At 45.1% G+C, this 21,096-nt stretch overlaps 1 protein-coding gene across 2 annotated transcripts in view; it reads left to right on the plus strand.

Annotated features, from left to right (window-relative positions):
- The window catches only part of APBB1IP (amyloid beta precursor protein binding family B member 1 interacting protein), a 125,996-nt gene extending 120,671 nt beyond the window's left edge, over positions 1 to 5,325 (plus strand). For both annotated transcript variants that reach the window (XM_077268449.1, XM_077268450.1), the window contains exons 13-14: positions 903 to 994; positions 3,540 to 5,325. In XM_077268449.1, the coding sequence (XP_077124564.1) occupies positions 903 to 994; positions 3,540 to 4,085 (638 nt within the window). In that variant the 3' untranslated portion in view covers positions 4,086 to 5,325. The remainder of the gene's footprint in view (positions 1 to 902; positions 995 to 3,539) is intronic.
- The last annotated feature ends 15,771 nt before the right edge of the window (positions 5,326 to 21,096 follow it).

The following is a 21,096-nucleotide window of genomic DNA, read 5'->3' on the forward strand; positions in this document are numbered from 1 at the left end:
GTTATCGCCCATTCACAAGTGCTTACGTATTAATCTGTCGGTGTCCAACCGCTCGATGGGCAGAGGGGAGCAACAGTGCACATGCTTGAGCGCCACTCCATTCATGCCCTGCTAGGCGCTTCTCATTACTGAGAATGGATGGAGCGGCTGTCGATCATCCAACCTGCTCCATTATCTAACGAGGATAAAAGCCTCGGCTCAATACAAGTGTATGGACCGAGGATGCGCCCACTGGCCGGGTATGTATAACTCACACATACCCTCCAGTCCCGGGTCCGACACCGTCGAATCCCCACAGTGCACAGAGAGTGACTGCAGACTTATCGGTTTTGACTGGACAACCCCTTTAAGTCCCATGTTGCTCTTCCTGTCACACTACGCCTTAGGCCGGGGTCACACTTGCGAGCGCAATGCGAGAAACTCGCGCGAGTCTCTCTCATCAATACCCAGCACTGCCGCTGGCACTTGGGACTGGAGCGTGCAGCTGCATGTATTTCTATCCAGCCACACGCTCCAGTCCTGAGTGCCGGTGGCAGTTCCGGGTATTGAGCAAGAGACTAGCGCAATTTTCTTGCATGCACTCGCAAGTGTGACCCCGGCCTTAAGCAAATATATGGTATCTGTACTGATAAAAGTGACCTTACACTGAAGGCATGACATTGCAATAAGAGACATCGCCTTCTACAACTGATTTCAAATGACAATCAGCAGAATTGTGAATGCAGCTCCGGAGTATAACACAGGATCAGTACATATACAGTATATACAAACATCCGCAATATGTTATAAAGATTATATTTGTATATAAACTGTTTCTATTCTGCTCAAAGTAGGACATAACTTTCAAAAGTATATTAGTATATGTGTTTGCTTTTAACTTATCAGCTTTTATTTTAATTTAGGTAAATCTCAAGGAAATGGACAGATAACACAAAATGTCACAAATGTCAGCTCCAGCTTCTCAGATGCCTGGAAACGTGGTGAAACAGCTAAGGTGCGTATATAGAATAACATATATGGAAATATCCTATTTTCAGATTGTCTCGGTTTTACGATTAGGTACTCACATGGGCATGAAAGGGAAGAGTCACTAGATTCATGCTGCCCCAAGAACTGCACAGCTTCTCAAACTGATTGACAGGTGTGTACATAGGGAGAGACCTATCAATCAACTGGAACTGGGCGTGAAGAAGCCGTCCAAGGATCGCGCCGGAGACGTCTCATCTCTGTACAGTCCGGAAAAATTTTGTTTTTCTGCTTGTGCCTTGCAGAAAGGTAAAAAAGCAAGCTGTCTGCAAGGCACAAGCGGTATCTACTGTGTTGACCACATCTACATACTTATATACAGTATGTGGGCGAGCTTTTGCGACATCCGCTAGGGCCATGGGGTACTTGGAACCGGGTCGGACGATTCTTAAAGGGGTGGTCACAGCAGCGGAACCCAGTCCGTGGCCCTGGGCGCGCAAAAAAAATATGAGGGACTGTTGGTAGGGGATTTCACGTGAGCCACCTATGATGTTCGGCAATAGGTAGCTGCTTAAGGGGACCGCTGGGGCCGATGGTGTCGCAGCTGAGATGGTTCTGTTCCCCACTGGTGGCGCAAGGGCCCAGGGTTATGAGTACAGTCTATCAGGGATCGTGGACGTTGGGGTGCAGGACTGAGAGTGCGGGAAAGGACTGGAGGACACAAGGGCTGCAGTTTTCTTTACTTTTAATTCCTGGTTAAAGCTGCAGTCCGGAGCACAGGTAACTGGTGATATTAGAGATCCGGGCAGCCTGGAAGCAATTCAGAATCCCCCTAGCCAGATGGGGTTAGCGGCCTCCCTACTGCGCTGTTCTCTGGGTTCTTGATGCTCCACTCAAGTCCCTCTTACTGTCTGTCCATTAAATGGAACACTACCCGCATGGCAGGCAGCCTGAGCCTGTTACAGGTGTCACTCCCTCGTGGTGGCTCCGGGCTCTTGTATGCTGCTGTACCTCAGAGTGTCAGCTGGTCCCAGGACACCTGCAATCTCCTGCCCTCCGGTTTTAGTTGGTGGGCCTGCAGTTCCCACACAACCACGGACTCCAGTGTCCGGTCTTTGGCGCACAGTCCTGGGGTGAGCTCAGTCGCATCTCCAATCTCCCCAGGTTCGACTCACTTACCTCTTCCTCCTTCACTGTGTCAGACTAACTAATTCCGCCTCTAGGCCAGAACTTATAGGGAAGCTCCCCTGAAATCAGGTGATAGAGCTCCTCCTTCTGGTCTGGAGTAGGAAATGTGTTGCATGCTGATGTACCTGGAAAGGGGATCCCTCCTTGCTTCCAGGCATGACATCACCCCCTGTGAGGGAGGCAATGCCACTGTGGCAACCGGACTCCTGGGGTGCCACACTTTCAGGTCCCGCATTGGCCTCATCAGTCACCTCCGGACCTGCAGCCACTGAGCCTCCTCTAAACCCTAAAGTCATGGTCATCTTCAACTACGAAGGACGAACAGTGGATTTATAGAATAGATAAGTTGCAAATTGGTGGGGGAAGTCTGATGCTTTGGGTCCCACCGATCCCAAGAACAGGAAATCCCCTATTTTAATGGAGTGATGGTTCAGCATGCGCACTGCCGCTTTTTTCATTGTCAATTGGACTGATAGAGGTAGCGGAGCTCTGCTGATAGCGGTGTGGCTGCTCGACCTGCCCTCCAGTCAAGCAGGGAATTTCAGAGTCACGATCTAATAATTTTTCAATCAGTAATCAGACCCTTAGCGATTAGGAACCTTATCACCTATCCTGTGGATGTGGATGTTTGTGCCTCTATATTGGATCTACATTCAGACAGAAACCAAATGATAAGTTTAATTCCACCATGAAAGATTCAGTTCTTTATTTTCTTTATTTCTTAAGCCTGGTATTCCACATTATTCTTTTCAAAGTTTTAGGGCAGATCACTAACTTCAGCTAAAAACAAATGCAATAAAAACAACCCTGGCCATACAAATATTTAACCACTCATCATTTCCCTCACAGCCGTAATAACGCTTTCAGTCATATTAGCCTTTTTAAGAACTAAAAACTATCACTGCGCTCGTACCTCTTAGAGCTGGCTCAAACAGGCGTATAACTCGGACGAGTTCTATCAAAAGTTTTATGGGTTAGCACTCGGACCAATATTATTCTATGGGGCAGTGCAGATCATCGTTTTTTTTCTACAGACTGAGTCGTAGTAGATCCGCAAATCGGATCACACAAACCCATATGGGGCATGTAAAACATAGGACTGCACTTGGATGTCATGTGAGTGCAGTCTAATTTACGCAGAAATAGACAATGGAGAAGATGAAGAAATCAAGTTCTGTCTTCTCTGCGCCTGTGATATGATTCTCCCATGCGAGAGCTTGAGCGGAGTGTCCTTACCATAATCGATCCAAATCATCGCTCGTGTGACCATAGCCTTACTCTAAATACTTATTATAAAATGATAGACACTAAATGTATAAGAGAAAAATGTAAAATGCAGTTTATTGGCATCTTATGTATTGTCCTGTTGTATTTTCTTCCTGTAGGAAACTTCAAAGCCTGAATTTATTAAACCGCCAACACCAACCATAGCGAAAAAGCCCCCGGCCATACCGAGAAGGTCATCGTCCAGTGCAGTACCAACTCCACCATTACCAATTAAAGCCAAACTAGGTGGAAATATGCCACCACCTCCACTGCAGATGTCACCCACAGAAGTTTCCCACCTAGATGACGATTTCCTTCCCCCTCCTCCTCCCGACTTCTTTGATTTACCTCCTGACTTTTTGCCTCCACCTCCTCCATCTTCATATAATTCTACATCTGATTACGCTCCACTTCCTCCTCCACCCCAATTAGTGGCTCCAATCACAGAATCTACAGCTGCACCTCCTCCTCCTCCACCTCCACCCACCGCTTCTGCTCCACCACAGCTTCCCGTGAAAAAGCATCCTCCTAATCCTCCAAGAAGAAATGACAGTCCAGCGTTACATACCAAGGAACTTAGCGCAAATGGAAGTGCCGGCGGTCAACCAGATTTTATGTCTGACTTGATGAAAGCCTTACAGAAGAAGAGAGAAAACACAAACTAAAATGGACATCGTACTGTACTTACCGATGGAACAAAAAGACTGTATTATATTTAGAATTTTCTAAAAATGATTTGATCCAAGAGTGAGATTTCTGTTATTGTAGGGCCATATGTATGATACAGGCAAGTTAGGACTTTCATTGTCACGGTTTAACTGGCAAAAAAGGCAAGAATGGAAAGTTTAAAACCTGGATGTACGGTCCGGGCTCTTTTCGCAATTCCTGGCCCAACCTGAACCAACGGCCAGTTGGGCGAGATATAGTTATCTGACTACAGATGGTGTATCGCACGGCCTTATGGTGCAGTCAGGCGGCCATATAAATCGGACCTAAATCAGTACGCAGTGCACAGACTGGCCGGCGGCTCTCACGACCTAGAGCTGTCATGCTACAGACCAGAGATGGCCAGTCCATGCACTGTGGTCCGATCTCCACGGCCATCTGACTGCGCCCTCATTAGGTACTACTTACCAATTTATGGAAATGATCGTCTGTCTTGGGCCACATATTTCACACTTTTTTCCCCCCAATAGTTATAGTAGGTAGTTTAGTATCAGGATATGAACTTCATATAGAAGACGGACTTGTCCCTTTATGACCCAGGGCTGAGAGTTGAAAAGCGGCTCCTATTCTGGCAGACATGGCCTTGCCACATATTACAGGGTCAAGCATTCATTGGATAGTCCTGTATGTAAGGTATGGATGAACAAAACTTTATCTAGAAAGATCAACCAAATGTTCTGCAGGTTCCAGGAGCGAAACCCATAGTGGTCAATTAATCACCAACTGATGTATGGATCAAAGAGATACAAAGATGCGTGACATATTCCTGAATTTTAGGCCTGTGTGTAAAGAATTGTGAAAGAGATCTTCAATATTCTTTGGGTTTATAAACATGTTTCTATTGCACCAATGATCAAATTCTCATTGCTTTTTTGGATGATAATATCATCTATTCTCCAGCCCAGTCCAAGTTTTCAGCTGGTTCTTTTAATAGCGAGTTGTTCGCATCTTATATCCTTTGGATAGGTCATCAGTGATTAGGTGGGAATAACCCTTGAAATGGAATCTCCCAGCTTAGAAAGGCATCAACTAGCCACAGAATTCCTGATCAATGGATGATCTCACCAATCCCGAAAACGGAAATACCCCATCTGAATGATGCAATGAGAAGATGCAGCTTCTTCTCTAGGGAATACGACTTGTCGAAAGGAGTTTTCCATGCCAGATCCACAGTGATCAGTTGATCACCGGAGCAAAGAGTCAAAAAGCTTTTTCTAATATCTAATCTGTATCTTCTCCCTTTCAGTTTAATTCCATTGCTCCTCATGTCTCCATGTGAAAATTAGAATAAGGACGATCCCTCTACAGTGTGACAGCCCTTCACATATTTGTGAAGCTATTGTGACAGCTATTACGTCTCCTCTTCACCTTCTTTTTTGGGAATGTTTAGCTTGCAAAAAAGAAGTTTAAGGGTACTGTCACACAGTGCAATTTTGATCGCTACGACGGTACGATTCGTGACGTTCTAGCGATATCGTTACGATATCGCAGTGTCTGACACGCAGCAGCGATCAGGGACCCTGCTGAGAATCGTACGTCGTAGCAGATCGTTTGGAACTTTCTTTCGTCGCTTGATCACCCGCTGACATCGCTGGATCGTTGTGTGTGACACCGATCCAGCGATGTGTTCGCTTGTAACCAGGGTAAACATCGGGTTACTAAGCGCGGCCCTGCGCTTAGTAACCCGATGTTTACCCTGGTTACCCGGGGACTTCGGCATCGCTCCAGCACCGTGATTGCAAAGTGTGACCGCAGTCTATGACGCTGGAGCGATAATCATACGACGCTGCGACGTCACGGATCGTGCCGTCGTAGCGATCAAAATTGCACTGTGTGACAGTACCCTAAGAGGAGACTTAATAGTTGTCTACAAATATGTGAAGGGCTGTCACAGTGTAGAGGGATCATCATTATTCTCATTTGCACATGGAAACACGAGAAGCAATGGAATGAAACTGAAAGGGAGAAGATACAGATTAGATATTAGGAAAAACTTTTCAACAGTGAGGGTGATCAATGAGTGGGACAGGCTGCCATGGGAGGTGGTGAGTTCTCCTTCCATGGAAGTCTTCAAACAGAGGCTGGACAGACATCTGTCAGAGATGGGTTAGTAAACCCTGCATAGAGCAGTGGTAGGACACGATGACCCTGGAGGTCCCTTCCAACTCTAATATTCTATGATTTTATGATTCCATGAAACCCTCTAAAATGTGTTTGTTTGGCTATATATATATATATATATATATATATATATATATATATATATACAGTTGACACCAGAAGTTTACATACACTATAGAAAAAGACACATACGCATGTTTTTCTCAATATCTGACATGAAATCAGAATAAACCTTTCCCGTTTTAGGTCAATTAGGATTATCATAATCTACTATATAATTGTCTAAGGGTCACTTCCGTCTTTCTGTCTGTCTGTCGCGGATATTCATTGGTCGCGGCCTCTGTCATGGAATCCAAGTCGCTGATTGGTCGTGACAAAACGCCCACGACCAATCAGCGACGCACACAGTCCGGAAGAAAATGGCCGCTCCTTACTCCCCGCACTCACTGCCTGGCGCATACACCCCTCCGGTCACCACTCACAAAGGGTTAATGCCGGCGGTAACGGACCGCGTTATGCCGCGGGTAACGCACTCCGTTACCGCTGCTATTAACCCTGTGTGACCAAGTTTTTTACTATTGACGCAGCCTATGCAGCATCAATAGTAAGAACATCTAATGTCAAAAATAATAAAAAAAATAAAAAATGATTATATACTCACCTACGCCGCCTTTCCAGCTCCTTGCGATGCAAGCGGAACGTTCCGGTGGCAAGGATGGTCTGGCAGAAGGACCTGCCGTGACGTCACGGTCATGTGACCGCGACACGGTCACGTGACCGCGACGTCATCACACCCTGGGACCGGAAGCTACCGCCTGCACCCCACACAGGCCAGAGTTACAACGCGCCTGCGGAAGGTGAGTACATGTTTATTTTTTATTTTTTTAACCTGTGTCATACGTGGCTGGGCAATATACTACGTGACTGGCTAATATACTACGTGGGCTGTGCAATATACTACGTGGCTCTGTGCTGTATACTACGTCACTGTGCAATATACTATGTGGCTCTGTGCTGTATACTATGTCACTGGGCAATATACAATGTAACTGGGCAATATACTACGTGGCTGGGCAATATACTACGTGGCTGGGCAATATGCTACGTGGACATGCATATTCTAGAATACCCGATGCGTTAGAATCGGGCCACCATCTAGTCTAATATATAAAACTGAATGTGTGTGTGTGTATGTCCGGGATTGGCATCTGAACCGTCGCAGCTACAGCCACAAAATTTTGCACAGTCACACGTCTGGACCCCAAGAGCGTCATAGGCTATGTTGTGAGGCGATATTTTAACCCCGCACGTTCCAATTCACCAAACAATTTTGCCCCTATCTACATAATGGGGAAAAAGTGAAAGGAAAAGGCGAGGCAAATTAACAGCTGCCAGATGTGAACAAGGGGGACTTAAAGAATGAGAGCGATGGCGCCAAAGAGTATATACCGTACAGTTGCTAAGGTGGGGCCCCGACATGGGATACTCACCACACACGGGGATATGAACACACACACAAAATGCGCCACACACTACCACGTGCTTGAACACATATACCACCCTCAGCACACATTTCACCACACATACACCAACCTCGCCACATAAAAGTCGAAACACAAAAGTCGCCACTCAAAACTCGCCTTGTGCAAAATTCGCCACATGCAAAACTCGCCATGCGCAAAACTAGGCTAACGCAAAACTCGCCACACGTGCAAAACTCACTTCATGGAAAACTCACCACACACAAAACTTGCACACGTGGAAAAATTGCCACATGCACAAAAGTTGCAACACATGCAAAAGTTGCCTCACACAAAACTTACACATACTCAAAACGCACCACACATAAAACTCGCCACGCACAAAACTTGCTGCACACAACTTGCTACACTAACCGGTCACATGCAACTCGACACACAAACAGTTGCTACACGCATGTCGCCACACAAAACTCATCTCACAAAAGTCGCTACATGCATGTCGCCACACACAACTCAACACACACAACTTTACACATGAAACTCGCCCTAAAACACACACAAGTCTGGTATTATCCTTCAAAAATAAAAATCTGATTAATAAGCAGACAAACTACAAGAGCAAGAACTGTACCATATAGGAAATACGGCAGCTGTCAGTCACATGACCAGTCTATTATGTGTATGTGTGAGCTAATTTATACTGCCAGGGGGGGGGGGCGTCCTGTTGGCTGGGGATTTATCAGGCTGCCAATTTAGCTTACAAATACTGAGGTAAAAATACTGAGCAAATAAGGTGTGAACGAGGTCTAATACAGGAGGAGATGACATACAGATATATACTATATACAGGAGGAGATGACACACAGGTATATACTATATACAGAAGAGATGACACACTGGTATATACTATATACAGGAGGAGATGACATACAGGTATATACTATATATAGGAGATGACATACAGATATATACTATATATAGGAGGAGATGACACATAGGTATATAGAGGAGGAGATGACATACAGCAGGTATATACTATATACAGGGTAGATGACATACAGGTATATACTATATATAGTAGATGACACACAGGTATATACTATATATAGGAGGAGATGACATACAGGTATATACTATATACAGAAGAGATGACATACAGGTATATACTATATACAGGAGGAGATGACACATAGGTATATACAGTATACAGGAGGAGATGACATACAGCAGGTATATACTATTTACAGGGGAGATGACATACAGGTATATACTATACACAGGAGATGACATACAGGTGTATACTATATATAAGGGAGATGACAAACATGTATATACTGAGGGGAAACTCAGGTGTGAGGTGAAAATGAGACGTGTGAGGTGAAAATGAGAGGTGTGAGGTGAAAATGAGAGGTGTGAGGTGAAAATGAGAGGTGTGAGGTGAAAATGAAAAGGTGTGAGTGCAAAATGAGAGGAGTGAGGGAAAATAGTGGAGTGATCGGAAAATGACAGATGTGAGGTCGAAATGACAAGTGTTAGGGGGGAATGAGAGGAGTGAGGGGGAAAATAAGAGGAGTGAGGGGGAAAATGAGAGATGTGAGGGGGAAAATGAGAGATGTGAGGGGCAAAATGAGAGGCGTGATGGGAAAATAAGAGAAGTGAGGTGCTATAACTAACCACAGATATTTACTATGCCCAGGCAACGCCAGGCTCTTCAGCTAGTCTATAATATAAACGGAGATGTGTCCTTCTGTCAGAAGCCTCCGGAACATGCGCACTGTGCCGCCGGAGTCAGAGCATGCACATACCGCATTACAACGCCATTTTATTGGAGAGTAAGGGGCGGCGCTGTCTGATGTGATCGGGGCTATTTCCACGATGTCGGCTCTGTGGCAGTGGCTGCACCGGTGGTGATGAGGAGACCGGCGTGTGCTGCGCATTGAGCAGGGGCTTAGACACCATGACCTTTGACCTCTCTTCCAACTGTAATAATCTAGAAGAATCAGCATTCTACAGCCAGCCAATCACAGCGCTTGCGCAGTGATATATGCAAATGAGCTGCTGGGAAAAAATAAACTTTTCAACGACTTTCTCCTAAATATTTAGCAGGGTCAGGGCATTTGGACAACAGGGTAAGTTCAATTTGTCAGCAGGTCATTATCGCTGCATTTAAAAAAAAAAAAAAAAAATAGACTCCATAATTTAACAGTTTTGCCATTACTGGGGCATAAATACAGCGGAGGGATGGCTATATGTTTGTGTGCGGTGAGGCCTGGCTATAGACCTGTGGGCTCAGGAGGTTGGTGGGGCACGTGGGATCGCGAAGGTGCCAAGCGGCTGATGGAACTGCGTGTGATGTGCTTGTGCCTACCACATACAATATAGTCTCATACAGCGGCTGCCATTCTAGTGGTCCCTACGAAGACGTGTTCCACCGGCATCCTACCCACCTACGTTCATCTACAACCACCGCACTGCACACTTTTTGATAAGAAATATGTGTAGAACAAAACACGTGTAATTGCTATCATTTTATGGAACAGTTTAAAGTGTGCCAACACGTTCGGCCATGACTATATATCTAATATATAAAGCTGAATGTGTGTGTGTGTGTATGTATGTATGTATGTATGTCCGGGATTGGCATCTGAACCGTAGCAGCTACAGCCACAAAATTTTGCACAGTCACACGTCTGGACCCCGAGAGCGTCATAGGCTATGTTGTGAGGTGAAATTTTAACCCCGCGCTTTCCAATTCACCAAACAATTTTGCCCCTATCTACATAATGGGGAAAAAGTGAAAGGAAAAGTGTTGGAGGCGTCGCAGCTACAGGCACAAAATTTTGCACAGTCACACGTCTGGACCCTGAGAGCGTCAAAGCTATATTGTGAGGTGAAATTTTAACCCCGCGCTTTCCAAGTCACCAAACAATTTTGCCCCTATCTACATAATGGGGAAAAAATGAAAGGAAAAGTGTTGGAGGCAAATTAACAGCTGCCAGATGTGAACAAGGGGGACTTAAAGAATGACAGCGATGGCACCAAAGAGTATATACTGTACAGTTGCTAAGGTGGGGCCCCAACATGGGATAATCACACCACCACGGGGATATGAACACACACACAAAATGCGCCACACACTACCACGTGCTCGAACACATATACCACCCTCAGTGCACATTTCACCACACATACACCAACCTCGCCACATAAAAGTAGAAACACAAAAGTCGCCGCTCAAAACTCGCCACGCGCAAAACTCTCCACATGCAAAACTCGCCACACGTGCAAAACTCGCCACACGCAAAACTTGCACACGCAGAAAAATTGCCACACGCAGAAAAATTGCCACATGCACAAAAGTTGCAACACATGCAAAAGTTGCCTCACACAAAACTTGCACATACTCAAAAGGCACCACACATAAAACTCGCCACGCGCAAAACTCGCCATGCGCAAAACTTGCTGCACACAACTTGCTACACTAACCTGTCACATGCAACTCGACACACAAAAAGTTGCTACACGCATGTCGCCACACAAAACTCATCTCACAAAAGTCCCTACATGCATGTCGCCACACGCAACTCAACACACACAACTTGACACACGAAACTCGCCCTAAAACACACACAAGTCTGGTATCCTTCAAAAATAAAAATCTGATTAATAAGCAGACAAACTACAAGAGCAACAAATGTACCATATAGGAATCCGGCAGCTGTCAGTCACATGACCAGTCTATTATGTGTATGTGTGAGCTAATATATACTGCCAGGGGGTGGGCTTACTGTTGGCTGGGGATTTATCAGGCTGCCATTTTAGCTTACAAATACTGAGGTAAAAATACTGACCAAATAACGTGTGAACGAGGGCTAATACAGGAGGAGATGGCATACAGCTATATACTATATACAGGAGATGACACACAGGTATATACTATTTACAGGGGAGATGACACACAGGTATATACTATATACAGGAGGAGATGACACACAGATATATACTATATACAGGAGAGATGACACACAGGTATATACTATATAGAGGAGGAGATGACATACAGGTACATACTACATACAGGAGGAGATGACATACAGGTATATACTATATACAGGAGGAGATGACACACAGGTATATACTATATACAGGAGCAGATTACCTACAGGTATATAGTATATACAGGAGGAGATGACACAGGTATATGCTATGTATAGGAGGAGATGACATACAGGTATATACTATATACAGGAGATGACACACAGATATATACTATATATAGGTGAGATGACACACAGGTATATACTATATACAGGAGATTACATACAGGTATATCTAATATATAAAGCTGAATGTGTGTATGTATGTATGTGTGTATGTCCGGGATTGGCATCTGTACCGTCGCAGCTACAGCCACAAAATTTTGCACAGTCACACGTCTGGACCCCGAGAGCGTCATAGGCTATGTTGTGAGGTGAAATTTTAACCCCGCGCGTTCCAATTCACCAAACAATTTTGCTCCTATCTACATAATGGGGAAAAAGTGAAGGGAAAAGTGTTGGAGGAAAATTGACAGCTGCCAGATGTGAACAATGAGGACTTAAAGAATGAGAGCGATGGCGACAAAGAGTATATACCGTACAGTTGCTAAGGTGGGGCCCCGACATGGGATACTCACCACACACGGGGATATGAACACAAACACAAAATGCGCCACACACTACCACGTGCTTGAACACATATACCACCCTCAGCACACATTTCACCACACACACACACCAACCTCGCCACATAAAAGTCGAAACACAAAAGTCACCACTCAAAACTCGCTACATGCAAAACTCGCCATATGCAAAACTAGGCTCACGCAAAACTCGCCACACGTGCAAAACTCACCTCATGGAAAACTCACCTCATGCAAAACTTGCACACACAGAAAAATTGCCACATGTACAAAAGTTGCACCACATGCAAAAGTTGCCTCACACAAAACTTGCACATACTCAAAATGAACCACACATAAAACTCGCCACGCGCAAAACTCGCCATGCACAAATCTTGCTGCACACAACTTGCTACACTAACCTGTCACATGCAACTCAACACACAAAATGTTGCTACACGCATGTCGCCACACAAAACTCATCTCACAAAAGTCGCTACATGCATGTCGCCACACGCAACTCAACACACACAACTTGACACATAAAACTCGCCCTAAAACACACACAAGTCTGGTATTGTCCTTCAAAAATAAAAATCTGATTAATAAGCAAACTACAAGAGCAACAAATGTACCATATAGGAAATACGGCAGCTGTCAGTCACATGACCTGTCTATTATGTGTATGTGTGAGCTAATATATACTGCCAGGGGGGAGGGCTTCCTGTTGGCTGGGGATTTATCAGGCTGCCAATAGCAACCAATCACAGCTCAGCTTCTATTTTGCTACAGTTAATTAACCTGAGCTCTGATTGGTTAATATAGGCAACAAAGACATTCTCAGTATAACAAAGCTAATATATGTTGTGAAATGCTTCTATTTGCTTAGTTTTTGCCTTTTAATAATTACATTTCTATCTATTTGTTTTGTGGTTTTTGTGTGCAGAATAAATTTTTGTTAACACATTCTATTTTGCTAACAGCAGTCATTAACCCGGGCGAAGCCGGGTAGTACAGCTAGTCTAATATATAAAGCTGAATGTGTGTGTGTATGTATGTGTGTGTATGTCCGAAATTGGCATCTGCACCGTCGCACCTACAGCCACAAAATTTTGCACAGTCACACATCTGGACCCTGAGAGCGTCATAGGCTATGTTGTGAGGAGAAATTTTAACCCCGCACGTTCCAATTCACCAAACAATTTTGCCCCTATCTACATAATGGGGACAAAGTGAAAGGAAAAGTGTTGGAAGCAAATTTACAGCTGCCAGATGTGAACAAGGGGGACTTAAAGAATGAGAGCGATGGCGCCAAAGAGTATATACCGTACAGTTGCTAAGGTGGGGCCCCGACATGGGATTCTCACCACACACGGGGATATGAATACACACACAAAATGCGCCACACACTACCACGTAGTGCGCCACATGCAAAACTCGCCACACATGCAAAACTCACCTCATGGAAAACTCGCCACACGCAAAACTTGCTGCACACAACTTGCTGCACTAACCTGTCACATGCAGCTCGACACACAAAAAGTTGCTACATGCATGTCGCCACACAAAACTCATCTCACAAAAGTCGCTACATGCATGTCGCCACACGCAACTCAACACACACAACTTGACACATGAAACTCGCCCTAAAACACACACAAGTCTGGTATTATCCTTCAAAAATAAAAATCTGATTAATAAGCAGACAAACTACAAGAGCAACAAATGTACCATATAGGAATCCGGCAGCTGTCAGTCACATGACCAGTCTATTATATGTATGTGTGAGCTAATATATACTGCCGGGGGGGAGCTTCCTGTTGGCTGGGGATTTATCAGGCTGCCAATTTAGCTTACAAATACTGAGGTAAAAATACTGACCAAATAACGTGTGAACGAGGTCTAATACAGGAGGAGATGACATACAGATATATACTATATACAGGAGGAGATGACACACAGGTATATACTATATACCGGAGGAGATGACACATAGGTATATACAGTATACAGGAGGAGATGACATACAGCAGGTATATACTATTTACAGGGGAGATGACATACAGGTATATACTATACACAGGAGATGACATACAGGTGTATACTATATATAAGGGAGATGACAAACATGTATATACTGAGGGTAAACTCAGGTGTGAGGTGAAAATTAGACGTGTGAGGTGAAAATGAGAGGTGTGAGGTGAAAATGAGAGGTGAAAATGAGAGGTGTGAGGTGAAAATGAAAAGGTGTGAGTGCAAAATGAGAGGAGTGAGGGAAAATAGTGGAGTGATCGGAAAATGACAGATGTGAGGTCGAAATGACAAGTGTTAGGGGGGAATGAGAGGAGTGAGGGGGAAAATAAGAGGAGTGAGGGGGAAAATGAGAGATGTGAGGGGGAAAATGAGAGATGTGAGGGGCAAAATGAGAGGCGTGATGGGAAAATAAGAGAAGTGAGGTGCTATAACTAACCACAGATATTTACTATGCCCAGGCAACGCCAGGCTCTTCAGCTAGTCTATAATATAAACGGAGATGTGTCCTTCTGTCAGAAGCCTCCGGAACATGCGCACTGTGCCGCCGGAGTCAGAGCATGCACATACCGCATTACAACGCCATTTTATTGGAGAGTAAGGGGCGGCGCTGTCTGATGTGATCGGGGCTATTTCCACGATGTCGGCTCTGTGGCAGTGGCTGCACCGGTGGTGATGAGGAGACCGGCGTGTGCTGCGCATTGAGCAGGGGCTTAGACACCATGACCTTTGACCTCTCTTCCAACTGTAATAATCTAGAAGAATCAGCATTCTACAGCCAGCCAATCACAGCGCTTGCGCAGTGATATATGCAAATGAGCTGCTGGGAAAAAATAAACTTTTCAACGACTTTCTCCTAAATATTTAGCAGGGTCAGGGCATTTGGACAACAGGGTAAGTTCAATTTGTCAGCAGGTCATTATCGCTGCATTTAAAAAAAAAAAAAAAAATCGACTCCATAATTTAACAGTTTTGCCATTTCTGGGGCATAAATACAGCGGAGGGATGGCTATATGTTTGTGTGCGGTGAGGCCTGGCTATAGACCTGTGGGCTCAGGAGGTTGGTGGGGCACGTGGGATCGCGAAGGTGCCAAGCGGCTGATGGAACTACGTGTGATGTGCTTGTGCCTACCACATACAATATAGTCTCATACAGCGGCTGCCATTCTAGTGGTCCCTACGAAGACGTGTTCCACCGGCATCCTACCCACCTACGTTCATCTACAACCACCGCACTGCACACTTTTTGATAAGAAATATGTGTAGAACAAAACACGTGTAATTGCTATCATTTTATGGAACAGTTTAAAGTGTGCCAACACGTTCGGCCATGACTATATATGTAATATATAAAGCTGAATGTGTGTGTGTGTATGTATGTGTGTGTATGTCCGAAATTGGCATCTGCACCGTCGCACCTACAGCCACAAAATTTTGCACAGTCACACGTCTGGACCCTGAGAGCGTCATAGGCTATGTTGTGAGGAGAAATTTTAACCCCGCACGTTCCAATTCACCAAACAATTTTGCCCCTATCTACATAATGGGGAAAAAGTGAAAGGAAAAGTGTTGGAAGCAAATTTACAGCTGCCAGATCTGAGCAAGGGGGACTTAAAGAATGAGAGCGATGGCGCCAAAGAGTATATACCGTACAGTTGCTAAGGTGGGGCCCCGACATGGGATTCTCACCACACACGGGGATATGAATACACACACAAAATGCGCCACACACTACCACGTAGTGCGCCACATGCAAAACTCGCCACACATGCAAAACTCACCTCATGGAAAACTCGCCACACGCAAAACTTGCTGCACACAACTTGCTACACTAACCTGTCACATGCAGCTCGACACACAAAAAGTTGCTACATGCATGTCGCCACACAAAACTCATCTCACAAAAGTCGCTACATGCATGTCGCCACACGCAACTCAACACACACAACTTGACACATGAAACTCGCCCTAAAACACACACAAGTCTGGTATTATCCTTCAAAAATAAAAATCTGATTAATAAGCAGACAAACTACAAGAGCAACAAATGTACCATATAGGAAATACGGCAGCTGTCAGTCACATGACCTGTCTATTATGTGTATGTGTGAGCTAATATATACTGCCAGGGAGGGGGGGCGTCCTGTTGGCTGGGGATTTATCAGGCTGCCAATTTAGCTTACAAATACTGAGGTAAAAATACTGAGCAAATAAGGTGTGAACGAGGTCTAATACAGGAGGAGATGACATACAGATATATACTATATACAGGAGGAGATGACACACAGGTATATACTATATACAGAAGAGATGACACACTGGTATATACTATATACAGGAGGAGATGACATACAGGTATATACTATATATAGGAGGAGATGACATACAGGTATTGTCAAGGTGAAAATATATTTCTTATATATCTTTCTGTACTTTTATACTCTTATACTGTGAAACAATAAGTTTTTCCTATGCTTGCAGATATAACTGTATTTAAAGATGGCCGCCAGAGCTTAGTTTCGTTTCAGGTTTTAGTGTCCGAAGGGTTAAGCCATTTCTTCAGAATCGAAACTCAGGAATGTGAAGAAAGGGAGGATTCACCAGAAGACGTCAGAACAAATCAGAAAGACTGGATGCTAGCTTAAACCCCGCCTAATGCACGCCTTCCCCTAACACTCAATATAGTATTGTGAATTTTAGAATAAAGCCAGTTGGTGTGACCGCTGCAGACATGTGTGGATGCACGGGGCATTAACTAAGTTTGAACCAGCTACCTGTCTGATTTATTCTTATCCGGTACCAAATGCCCTGCACACATATTAATTTGGAATGACTGGTGAATGAGGATTTAATTGTCGTATTACGGCCCCGACAATTTTGGCGCGACCAACGGGGGGCGTGGCCAGCGATCCGAGACTCTCTGGACCCATGCCTGGATGTCTGTGGATGATACCCGTAGTGGCTGACCTCGAGGACTGATCACCCTCTGCACGCGGTAAGTGGCGATCATGTACACTGTATATGTCACACTTGCTAGTGTCTCAGCCGTTATTGGTTTGTCTGTAGTCTCCTTGGGTCCGGGAGGTGAATGATCGAGTGGTGAGATCAAACGTGATCCTGTGCCACGCTCTGAACCAGCAACTGAGAGACGTCGCATCCTGTGCGACCTCTGTACACCACACCTCCTCCATCGGTCATTGTACTCCGTTCAACCACCCTACCCGTGACTATTGTCCAGTAGTGAAGTGGAGTGAAAGATTGAGCCAGTTGTAGATTGTGGGGCAGCTTAGAGAAAGGGATAGGAGACGCAGCCTCTGTGATATTGTACCAGCTAGGTAATTAAGACGTCCCGGAGGGGGACCACCTGTATTTCTGTGGAGGGCTCTCATTAGGAGACCACCTCCCAAAGGTTTGGGATATCGTGGCAGGATAGTCTGTTAATCACTGGTGTTCAGGGTAGGGACAGAGAATATTGAGCGCGAGGCTCTTTTTCTTATACGTTGAGCGAGAAGCTCCGTGTTTTTGGAATACCATTGTTGAAGATCGCTGCCAGTGGCCTACTGCAGGAGGACATAGTATCCTGGGAGCCAAGCTGCGTATCTTAAAGCAGAAGAAGTCTGTGCCCCACAAGTTAGATGAGGATGCCGTGGAAGTCAAGACAATGGTCACGGGAGGGCAAGAGACAGTCAAGAAGCTTATCTGCGAGTTGCGCGAAGCTTAAAGAACGAAGGATGAAAATAGGTTGAGAGGGAGGATCAGATAATGTAGAGCCCGTGTTTGGTTATAAAATGCCTGTGAACTGTGATCTTACAGATTGTAAAATGGCCGCCGTGCCACTGATGATGAAAATGCAGTCTCAGCCAGCGCCCTGTAATGGTGGCGAGACGAGCTCTCCAGAAGTGTAGGTGTGTCCTGTTTGTGTTGTGCAGAATCCAACCTGGGTGGTGACCTGCCTTGTGTGTGTGTATGGACCGTCCTTGGGGCTCCGCCCAGACCACGGAGGATTATAGGAAAGTTTTGTAGAAATTAGGTCTGAAAACTGCTGTAATTTGTGACTGTAGAAGATACGGAGCTTTGTATCAGTGCTGTGTACTGTAGGGGAGGGGCTGAGCAGCTGCGAGATTTCTTTGTCACTACTTCTTTCTCCTTATCTGCGCTACGTGCTGGAGAAAGGGGGGTATAGAGTTGGGCTCTTGCTCTCCCTTCAGCGCTGAAGAATGCAGTGATTTTTTTTTTTTCTTATCTCCGCGTTACTAGATGGGAGGGGCTGAGTGAGCCCCTGCGCTATTTGCTTGCAATTTTTCCCCTCGGCGCTGTGGGCTACGGGGGAGGGGGGGGGCCATGTATTGCATTCCAAAGTTTTCTCTGTCCTTGGTTTAATACACACTGAGAGATTTGTATTTGAAGCAATAAGTACTGTATGAGATTGGAAGTGAAATAGACCTGTGTCTAGTCTTCGATGAAAACTTGTAAGTAATTGAAAGATTGGTAAAAGGCACCAATATATCCTGGACTGCCGAGAAGTTCTATGGGCGTCTTATGGTAGTGTTTGAAGATCTGGGATTTCCATTGTAATAAAAAGCCCATTCATACCTTTTTGTAGTAGATCCGATATTGGGATTTCCACTCCGGATGATGCATTGCAAATAGTAAAAGGTTTTCAAAAGAATTTAGTCCAGCTTCACATTCCAATACGCCTTTAACCCCGTATGGGAATTTCATTATCTCCCCAGCCCCGCCATGCAAATTCTCAGATCAAGAGCTTGTTTTAATTAGAGTAGATGACAGACCCAATGAATATACTCTTATAAAACCTATCCCTGTGGGACCTTTCCCTGAAGTTACTGCTCAGTTCGTAATCTTTTCTATATGTTCGGTAAATTTACTGGGGGCAGATTTATTATTACAGTTCTGCTCCAGGATATAATTCCAAGATGATGGTCAGATGGTCCTTGCGTTATATAACTCCTATGCAGATGAATATAAAGAGATGTGTATCCTACTTGCCCTTCCCACAGTTATGATGGTCCTGATAGACCCAGATTCTCCCCCAATAATGCCTGTAGAACCAGTAAAAGTGTTTCTCAAACCTGGTGCCCCTTTTTCTAAAGTCCATCAATACTCTTTGAAATATGATCAGGAGCAGTGTCTCAAGGGGCAAATACAAATGTTATTCGATAATGGTGCCCTGATACCCTGTGTTTCCCCAGGTAACACACCCGTGTTTCCCGTTAAAAAAAAAAAAAAAAAAGGGGGCCCATCCATAGCCCAAGAGTGCCAGGCCTACCTTGCCGCTTATGGCCCCTTGCATCCAGGAGACGCTATGTCCACCCAAAGAGGGAATTTGCCCTGTGATATAGTGTTACACACTGCAGGCCCCGTATATGATTACAAGACACCCGAGCACTGCCGTACAGTATTGCAGACTGCCTTGCAGACAGAGCTCACCTATGCAGGACATGCTACAGGTGTGCTGATTCAGCTTCATGGAGACAAACAGAGACCTGTTGCTTATTATAGTGGCCGCCTGGATACGGTGGCAAGAGGAAGCCCCTTCTGTGTTTGGACTGTGTTGTCTGTCCAGCTGTTGCTACACAAGTCTTCAGAGATTGTTTTGGATTACCCACTGATGGTCCATACCCCACACGATGTACATAGTATCCCTAACCAAGTACAATCTAGCCACATGTCCATGGCTGGACAGCTGCGACTTCGGTGTGCTATTCTCAGGCCTACTAATGTGATATTGAAAAGGTGCACTGTTCTGAACCCCGCTACTTTTCTCCTAGTTCCCCTGGATCCAAAGGGGGGAGGAGTAGGTGACATGAAAAAGGACACTCTTTTTCTTTCTAGAATGGATCCAGAGGAACAAGATTAGGTTTCCAAACCACATGATTGTCTAGAATTGATGTCTCAGGAAACGACTGGTCTCTAGTGTGCCTATTCTAATGCTGATTTTGAGCTTTTTGTAGATGGATCCCGTCACCAAGATGACCGAGGATGCTACTGTACCAGATATGCTGTGGTCTCAGAACATGAGATAATCAAGGTAGAGTCAATGCCAGCTCATATGTCTGCACAAGAAGCAGAGCAAACTAGCAGAAGGTAAGACTGTAAATATCTACACTGATTCCAGGTATGCTTTTGGCATTACACACGATTATGGGCCTATCTGGAGAGCCAGGGCTTTCCTGACAGCAAATGGCCACCCCTTTAAACATGCTGAGGCAGTCCAGCAACTTATGAATGCACTACAGTTTCCCACCCAAGCAAGCAGGCATTATAAAGGTAAAGGCACATAGCAAAGGCACTGATGGACGGACAAAAGGGTAAGCACTGGCAGACCAGGCTGCCAAGAAAGCAGCAAGCACTCCTGTACCCTCTAAAGTACATCACCTAGACACCCCACCATCTCCACTTGTGTTGAAAGACATCTTAGCCCGGTTACAAGAACAGGCAAGTAAGGAGGAGAAAGATAGGTGGCAAAGGATAGGGGCTTGCTCTGATACCGTTACCGGACTATGGGGGAGGGGTGAAAAGGTCTGCCTACCACAGGTACTGTACCCAATGATGGCACAGGTTCTGCACGGGAATGTGCACCACTCGAAGACGGCCATGTGTGACACCCTACAGAGACAATGGATTGCCCCCGAGTTT

This window comes from Ranitomeya variabilis, chromosome 6 (assembly GCF_051348905.1).
Source record: "Ranitomeya variabilis isolate aRanVar5 chromosome 6, aRanVar5.hap1, whole genome shotgun sequence".
Taxonomy (NCBI): domain Eukaryota; kingdom Metazoa; phylum Chordata; class Amphibia; order Anura; family Dendrobatidae; genus Ranitomeya; species Ranitomeya variabilis.